We start from the raw sequence: 9,915 nt of genomic DNA on the forward strand, positions 1-9,915 counted from the left end.
ACTGGCAGTAGGCAAGGGGGCCTGCCATTATAATTAAAACTCCCCGACTGAGCTGTGACTGGCAGTAGGCAAGGGGGCCTGCCATTATAATTAAAACTCCCCGACTGAGCTGTGACTGGCAGTAGGCAAGGGGGCCTGCCATTATAATTAAAACTCCCCGACTGAGCTGTGACTGGCAGTAGGCAAGGGGGCCTGCCATTATAATTAAAACTCCCCGACTGAGCTGTGACTGGCAGTAGGCAAGGGGGCCTGCCATTATAATTAAAACTCCCCGACTCGACTGTGACTGGCAGTAGGCAAGGGGGCCTGCCATTATAATTAAAACTCCCCGACTGAGCTGTGACTGGCAGTAGGCAAGGGGGCCTGCCATTATAATTAAAACTCCCCGACTGAGCTGTGACTGGCAGTAGGCAAGGGGGCCTGCCATTATAATTAAAACTCCCCGACTGAGCTGTGACTGGCAGTAGGCAAGGGGGCCTGCCATTATAATTAAAACTCCCCGACTGAGCTGTGACTGGCAGTAGGCAAGGGGGCCTGCCATTATAATTAAAACTCCCCGACTGAGCTGTGACTGGCAGTAGGCAAGGGGGCCTGCCATTATAATTAAAACTCCCCGACTGAGCTGTGACTGGCAGTAGGCAAGGGGGCCTGCCATTATAATTAAAACTCCCCGACTGAGCTGTGACTGGCAGTAGGCAAGGGGGCCTGCCATTATAATTAAAACTCCCCGACTGAGCTGTGACTGGCAGTAGGCAAGGGGGCCTGCCATTATAATTAAAACTCCCCGACTGAGCTGTGACTGGCAGTAGGCAAGGGGGCCTGCCATTATAATTAAAACTCCCCGACTGAGCTGTGACTGGCAGTAGGCAAGGGGGCCTGCCATTATAATTAAAACTCCCCGACTGAGCTGTGACTGGCAGTAGGCAAGGGGGCCTGCCATTATAATTAAAACTCCCCGACTGAGCTGTGACTGGCAGTAGGCAAGGGGGCCTGCCATTATAATTAAAACTCCCCGACTGAGCTGTGACTGGCAGTAGGCAAGGGGGCCTGCCATTATAATTAAAACTCCCCGACTGAGCTGTGACTGGCAGTAGGCAAGGGGGCCTGCCATTATAATTAAAACTCCCCGACTGAGCTGTGACTGGCAGTAGGCAAGGGGGCCTGCCATTATAATTAAAACTCCCCGACTGAGCTGTGACTGGCAGTAGGCAAGGGGGCCTGCCATTATAATTAAAACTCCCCGACTGAGCTGTGACTGGCAGTAGGCAAGGGGGCCTGCCATTATAATTAAAACTCCCCGACTGAGCTGTGACTGGCAGTAGGCAAGGGGGCCTGCCATTATAATTAAAACTCCCCATGAGAAACGACGTATGGCGACCTCCACGTGGTGTTTCTCGGGTAATGCCAACAGCCATGCACTTAATAGTCTTACATTGTGTGAAATACTTTTCCTGAAATTTCATATACAATACAGAATAATGTACCGAAGTACAGTTCACCATCTAGTGTTACACACTAACATTCAATATACATAACATGTCATATACTAGAAATAAGGTACATATTATGTTGAAAAATAATTTTACAGGAACGACATTGTAATGTTTTTTTCCACATTAACTTTAAAAAAAAAATAATGAGTCAAATACAAACAATTTAGACGTTCTGAAAAAAATTTGGTCTTAAATTTGCGTGTTCAAGTAATGAAAACAATTTTGTTGCATGTATTTCTTTCAATAATATAAATGTAGTGCCTAGGTATTTTTAAAACTGTTTCCCATACTTATAATAATGTTAATATAGAATATTAAATGTAGTTAAACATTTGGGCTTGTTAGCAAACAAAATTGGTGATTATCAGATGTACAAAAAAAAATCCCTTTCAGCACAGCCTACCGGCATAGGTAGATTTCGAAGTACCTAATTCTTCCAGAAATATTTCGTAAACTTCTATAAACTCTTGAAACAATTCAAGTACTTACTTAATATAGCCTACATAACATCATATATCTTCAATAATATTAAAAAAGAGTATTGATATACTTAGTATGGGAGTTATGATTTTTTAGTGTTACCCCTTACTTTTCCAACCCCTTGCAGTAATGGTTCATCTAATCAAAAAATGTTTCAGACATAAGTTTTAGATAAAAATTATGGGATTTACACACAACACGAACTGATTTGATAGTGTACTTAGTAAGGGAGGTATGATTTTTTTTAATTTCACCCCTAATTTTATGACTGCATTTACATTTCCGAACTTAATATATCTACTACTAACATAGTTACTCTTTTAAAAAAACATTTCAAGTCTACAATAGCAGTTGTCAACAAGGAAAGTAATGTCAACAGCATGCTGAAAGTTCTAATTCTCGCAAGTTGATGGTACTCTTAATTGTATTGAAATGTAAATGTACATAAGTATTATTAAACTTTTATTTACTATGCAATTTGCTTTTGATTGAATATTTTATTTAATCTCCCAAACTTTTATTCCGTAACTTATTCTAATTTATATAGTATTAACTATAAAGCTGTACTTAGTTTTTGCTGCGTGTCCAGTGTGAAATTCCAAAATGTATTTAAACACCTAGAAATGTATCTTAATGCACCACCACTTTCTCATCGATATATTGATAGGGTTCAGGTTAATTTATGCAAGAAAACGTAATGAAGATGGTATTATAAGCTCCTTATAAACGTAATTGGTCTATAATTTGTTTTGAAAAAACCAATAATTGAACATCAATAAAAGTATTATATTAGTCTGTTTCCAAAACCTTTTCATATTTCCTGCTTACACAAGTATTTATTTCTGTGTATTAAATTCTTAATATAGGTTTCAAGATATTAACTGTAAATGAAATATGGCTCAACAAAATACTCAAATACTGACAAATCCCTAACAATTGAAGGGAACTGTATTCCAGGAAAATTATTTAAAGAAAATTATTAGAGGAAACGATGCAGATTAAAAAATCCAACACTGATAACCTCTGAAAGGTCGAAAAATTACCATTCCCCAAGAAATTGTACTTTTGACATGTAATGATATGAATGAAATTACAGTCAAAACACAATCATATAATCTAGAAGGGACCATAACATTGTCACTTTGCAATAACAAGGTTTGTATTAATCTATTAAACTATGACAAAATTTAATCACAATATGTATTTGCATTTTTTAAAATAAAATTTAAATGATATTAACTGCAATATTTGTAATAACCATCCTTTACTGTATTAAATTGTATTGCACAATATGCATTGTTTCTTAAAACAGTATAACACCCATGTAATTTCTAGAGACTTTTAAAATACCTTGTATAAACAGGGTTTGTATTAGAGTTTTCACTTGTAAGTATTCATACTGGAAAGTGAGTTCATAATAAAACATTTGAATGGTTAAATGTCGCAACACTGTAGGTGTTATTGTTAATTTCTAATACATAATTTTTATATAGTACCCTAGAAAAACAAATTTGGTTTTTATTGGTAACTTCAAAGTACTCTTTTGGGTTTGGATTGGACAAAATTGGGATCTCGGACATCACTGATGCAAATAAACCATAATATCAGTTCATACGGTCAGAATTATACGGTCTCATACATTTTATTATTACATAACAGTTGTTTATAATCTTTGCATTGGGATTCTGATGATAAGTTTTCTTAAAACTTATGGTTATATGATTTACTATTCACACAAGTTGAGAAATACACTAAGCTTGTATTTTATTGTATTGTAGCATGCCATAAATGAAACATAAATTCAGCACTTTTTTTTACCAAACACATTTTATGTAGGTATAACATTTGACCTTGGTGAGATGATATTAAAACATTCACCTAATGACATGATACTGGAGAGGAATATTACTATGTATTTTAGATTATTTTCTTTAACATATCAATAATTAGCAAGTTTTTATACCTTGAAAAACTACTCAGTTGATTTATTAGAATGTCAGGGACAGAAGTAACAAACAATCATTTGTAATAAATATTTTACTTCTGATCTCACCTATTCAAAATTATAATTTTGTAGCGCTTCAATTGATTTTAAGTCATGTGAGAAATAATAAGTTATAAATTAATAAAGACTTCTACTTTCTAACTTTAATTTTAAAGTTATGATGATATGTGAAAGCATTACATTAAACAGTTGGTTTGTTGTACATACATTACAGGTAATAAAAACAATTTAACAAAAAATTACTTTTTTTTTAATCTCATGACTTGCTTTCTAACAGATATTTTCCCTGTGTTTGTTAATGTTAGTACCGGTATACTGGAAACAAGTTTAATTGGTACATATCACTACTAATTTTCAACACATTTATATGGCAATGGGAAAAAAAGTAAAATTATAAATAAAAAATGGCAATTTCTTAAAATATTTATTGTTTTTTATTTCCCAACACTTCAAACAATCTTTCCAAAGAAAAAACCATTTGTTCTTGCAGAACATTGCTTCTTTTCATTTCCGAAGCGCACATTTCTAAAGCAGCTGCACATCGCAGATCGGCTGCCAGCTGCCGCTCTTGAATTGTGCCCATTTGTTCAGCAAATTTTTCCATTATGGTTTGTCTTGGTAGTTTTGCTGAAAAAAAAAATATGAATCTTTATTCTACAATATATCTCATTAAAAATAACAAACGTATACCATACAAGTATATATGGGCAGGGTTATGTCAAGTAGGAGCAATGAACAAAACTGAAGGTTCAATTATGCGAATGTGAACTGAAACACATAAAAATTTAAAAAGATGCAATTTCTGTTTTTTTATTGCAAATAATGATTGCCAGATGACGTAGATTTTAATAGGGTTAAAGTAATGCAACTAGCAATGCAAGTTCCAGCAGGTACAATTGCTTGTTGAAGACAGAATGTATTGCATACAGAATAGGCATTGCTTCACCCAAAGTAGTACAGGAAAATATTTGGTAAATAGTTTGTTAACATTATTTTTGAAAATATATGCACATGTGATAAATTTCATTCAGAGGATGCCGTAAGTGCACTCTAATGTCAATGGTACAAGTCACTTACACCCAAATAATCTGGAAATATTACTTGGTAAGGTTTATTTTTCCCTTATTAATTGATGTTCAGTACAGCTACATTCCTTGCACCAGTAAATAAAATTATTTCACATAAATAATTTGTCAGTAACTCATATACTTAATGTACGGTATATGTATTGGCAGCGGGGTTTCTAAATATACAGTTTAATTTCATTATTTAAGACTAGGTAATTACTTTATTCATTTAGATAAGTTTAGTTAAAAATCCATAACATTTGTATGTGTATTGTCAAAGTATGAATGTTTAGGTAAATATTAGTTTGTTTTTTTATCTACACATAGTGTGTAATTGATAAGAGGCAGCCAACAAGCATATTGGGCACTAAACGTGTTATGTGAACAATGCAACTGATAGAAATCAGCAAATGAAAAATTACTTTGACAAACCTTTCTTGTGCGATGACGGAAAGTGTCTTGTCACAGCACCTTTTCTTTTTCTGGGTGTGGCACTGGTGCTGGCCACGAGACCGGTGCCGTGCGCATCACTGGGGCCGGGCGCGGCACTGGGGCCGGGCGCGGCACTGGGGCCGGGCGCGGCACTGGGGCCGGGCGCGGCACTGGGGCCGGGCGCGGCACTGGGGCCGGGCGCGGCACTGGGGCCGGCGGCATCACTGGTGTCGCACGCGAAACTGGTGTTTGGGACTAAAAATGTATAATAACAGTGAACTTTGTAGTATAACAGTATTAATATTTTTATACATTTTAAACTTGTAACACATGGCAGTAGAATAAAGAAAACGTATTTCATTATTTAAGCATGCACATATAATTCAGAAAATATAACCATCAAGTGGTTGTTAAGGTACTATTTTTACTGGCACATGAAATAAGAAAAATTTCTTTCGTTGGAAGTACAAAACAAATTAACATCTAATATTTTATTTCCTAATCTGTTAACAATTTTTTTATGTAACTTTTTCAGAAAGCTTATAACCTAATGGGAAATATATTATTCAGAAGCTATTTTTCCAGGAACAACTTCCTGCCATTTCCAAATGTCATTTCATAAACAGTTTAAGAATGTTATAATTAAAAGTGAAGTAAAGATTTACATTGCATCTAGCCAAGATAACATGACAAGACCTCTAGGTAACTATTTTAATATTTTACATTAAAATCGCTGTACTGAGAGATATGCATTCAGTTATTTGATTACTTTACATATCTAAAAGAGAATAAACATGTACTGATGTTAAAGTTATTGGAGCTAGGAAAGAAAACAATACTTTAGCAATAATTCCTGTGAATCAACATGACTACGTTAAATTTGCTAATAATCCCCATCCAAAATGTTTAACTTATTTGTTTTCTTCTGCAGTGCAATAATATTTCTGTCTAAATTTATAGGTGGTGTTTTTCTAAGCAATTGCTATTTAAACATTATTTGTTTGAGTTTTAGTGATGCTAAAAGCCATTAAAAAAACTGTAATATTTTAACATTCAAAGAAAAATAAAAGTGCAGCATTACATTGGTTTATATGAATATATGCAGTGTAAGCCAACAACACTATTGTATTACACAGATTAGTTGCTTACCTCATCAGTTACTTTTAAATAAAGTTAACCATAGTCAGTGTTATTGATAACTTTAACATTTATATCAAAATGTTTTGAGGATATCTGCTCATGACTAAACAAAATAGGATACATGTTCTCACCTTCAACCATTGGGTCGTCAATAACTTCCCAAAGCCAATTTCTTTCAACTTGTTCACTTTGCACTTCCACATTCTGAAATAAATAATATAATTCTAGTTAAAGTAAATGTGATAAATTGAAATCCCATCTACAAATTTCACAAATATACATTAAATATCACATTCATTGCTTTAAAAGTGACCCCTGCCACAATCCAATAGGTAAATTGTGTCGATATCTTAATAAAAGAAAAATTTAATACATATATATTTATAAGCATTTCAGTAAACTAATGGTTATTATAGGCACACTTTAAAGAATGTCTACAACATTTGGCCATCTTAGGAAAAACACACTAAGGTTAATATAGTTCAAGTTAATTTCATCAAATAAAGAATATAAAACATGTATGACCACCACACAATGATACCTACCATAACTTGAGGACCAAAACCACCTTCCTCCAGTGGCATCCCCGCAGATGAAGCTGGCCCTAATATGGCCAATATTCGTACATCAATGCTGCTTAGGCATACCACTGGAGTTTTGTTTCCAGTTGCTGCCTTTGCAGCCTTGGCATCAGCTGCCTTCCTTCTGGCCGCTGACTTCATGTCAGCCCATGTCTGAAATTTTAAAACAATATTACAAACTTGCCTCGTAGTTGGGGCAGGGCAAGGACAGTATCATGCAGGCTGCGAGACTATGTGTGGCGATCTTAAGGGGGGAAGTGTTATGTAGGAAGAGTGGTACATAATAGGTACATATAAAATTAACATCGATTTCAAAATGCACATAAATTCAATAATTTACAAACACAGGGAATTAAATAAATGGCCTATGAACTTCGGTAAACAGATAGGTTACATATTGCTGCCACTTTCAGGTTTAATTTAACTGCAGCATATCATTATCTTATACAATGTTCAAACATTAAGTGAAGTGCTAACTAGTGAAATACCCTCTTTACAAAAAAAGGTAATTGCTCAGCATTAGATATCCTAATTTAGCCCTCGATCTTGATGGTATAAGCCTATATAATTCATTCTGTAATACATGTTGCTTGCTATTTTAATTTTTAGTTATAAGATACTGGCTAAACAAACATATCACAATACAAACAAATTATATGAGGTATTGTGAAATTGTTTCCTGTTTGTTTTCTAGTTGCAACCTTCATTCTTAGTTATTTCACACAAGTTTGTTATGTCTAGGATCATTCGATGAACTAATATAAAACAGGATTATATACCGCAAGATCGATCATATACCTAGGTTCACGCCATCAGGATAAAGGGATCTACTTGGATACACTATAAGTAACTTTTACCTCAATATATTTCCTACACTTCTCATAGTCTATCTACTTGGAATGCTTACTACCCTGTTTATTTTATTCCAGCCATCTAACATATTTAATATTTAAATAAAATAACAGTTTCATTACATACATGTCAATGCCATTTATACTGATGAGAAATAATTAACTTATAGAAAATGATTTCAGGTTTTCACATAATACATTTTGAAAATGTCCTGAAAGTCGTAATGATTCAAGTGTTTATAATTAATAGGCCTATATCGTATGAAATCATGAGTACTTGATACAAGATCTAACAACCTAAACATTCACTTAACACAAAACATTTAAAAAAAAAGGTACTAACCTTCTGCCACTGAACAGTACTTTTCTGTGGCCCACAACTTCCATTCAACATGTTGGTTAGGGAGGCCCACAGACAGTTATTAGCCTCCCTACCATTGAAAGAAGCAAACCTACCAGCCGCAAACTCTCGTTTGCTCTCCATAAATGATATGATGATTTCTTGCTGGGCAGCCGTCACCTTCCCAGTTCGAAGCTTCTTTTGGCTGGGAACAGACAAATATTGGATACAATTGCAGTAGTAAAACAAAATATTGATTTTTCTTCAGTGTCATGTACAATATTTTTATCCAGGAAAACTGATAATTTCCTGGAGTAGTGATTATAGTCATGAAAACAATGCAAAAGTTTTTAAAAAACCTCTAAACTAGTCTCAACAATCATTCATACCAAATTAGAAAATGAACATTTAATGTAGCTAACCTTACCTTACAAATCATTAAAAAGAACTAGTCCCTGCCGTTTAACATACCCATTATATATACTGATATTGAAAACAGACGTGCCATTTACAGAATTGAAAAACTAATTTCAGAAGAGCAAAAATATTTGCCAGCTATAATTTTCTCGTAAAAAATAATTTAGAAACTAATTGTAAAACCCTGCTTATGTTAACTTTGTTCACAATTACGATATTATTCTACAATTCATAAACACACATGGCCATTGAATAACATTCACAGTATTTACACATAATTATTAGGATACACAAACCATTTTTCCTACGAATGCAAACACTTTAAGCGACTAATTTAACTCTAAATAAATTTAAATGTGGTCACATTCGCTAGTGTTTTAAATTTTAGGTTATATCTTACAATAGTACACTGAATTTAACCAAATACTTCCTTGGTTGCTAATAATAAAACCAAACATGAGTTGCATTCATTATTTTATCGAATTATTTCTATTTACTTACACTAATAAATTAAAACACTTACCTCGCACGTGGCTCCATTGCTTTCAATATTAAACTTCTTTATCGATGATGCTCGCATGTAAACACGTAGGGTTAGCCACAATGTGTGCGCGAAATTTTCAACCAAACCTTTAAGAAATGCGTCAGGTAAACATTTACATGTTTTATTTAAGAAATAAGCTTACTAAACATAGTTATTTAGTACTCAGTGTAATTAAATAGTTATATTTGACTAAATAAAGAGGCTGTTCAAGAAACATTTAAGTTTTCAAATGTTGCTTGCCCTCTGACGTCATGGATTCGTATCGCAGGTTAGCGTTACCGTGGAAAATAACGAAACGCATATCGCAAGGTGGGTCGTAATCACCAAATGCGATACGTGTTTCGTTACCGCGTGAAGAATAACGCAAGTCGTCGATGGTGTTCGTAATCAGCCCGCTGGTGCTGGCAATGTCAGCGGCCATCTGCCTCGTGGTGATCCCCTCCCTCCCCATCGAGCACCGCGCTGAGTTCGCACGTCTTGCACTCGCCTCTCGATGCTTCATGTTCGCGACATCCACCTCCCCTCTTTGCAACCATACGCCATCTCCCGCTGTCTGGTAAGTGGC

The 9,915-nt window shown here is 34.9% G+C and overlaps 1 protein-coding gene across 2 annotated transcripts; it reads right to left on the reverse strand.

The window, feature by feature from the left end:
- Window positions 1–4,389: 4,389 nt before the first annotated feature.
- Window positions 4,390–9,409, reverse strand: LOC134527393 (uncharacterized). Of its 2 annotated transcripts, XM_063360047.1 has the most exons (6): window positions 9,330–9,409; window positions 8,393–8,594; window positions 7,163–7,351; window positions 6,749–6,821; window positions 5,478–5,732; window positions 4,390–4,605 (listed from the first exon to the last, which is right to left on the reverse strand). In XM_063360047.1, exons 1-6 carry the CDS (start codon window positions 9,344–9,346, stop codon window positions 4,403–4,405), a joined length of 939 nt encoding a protein of 312 aa, XP_063216117.1. In that variant the 5' UTR covers window positions 9,347–9,409; the 3' UTR covers window positions 4,390–4,402. The 2 variants fall into 2 exon arrangements, with proteins under 2 accessions (XP_063216117.1, XP_063216118.1); XM_063360048.1 differs by having other exon boundaries at window positions 4,390–5,732.
- Between the last annotated feature and the right edge of the window lie 506 nt (window positions 9,410–9,915).

This window comes from Bacillus rossius, chromosome 1 (genome assembly GCF_032445375.1).
Source record: "Bacillus rossius redtenbacheri isolate Brsri chromosome 1, Brsri_v3, whole genome shotgun sequence".
NCBI lineage: Eukaryota > Metazoa > Arthropoda > Insecta > Phasmatodea > Bacillidae > Bacillus > Bacillus rossius.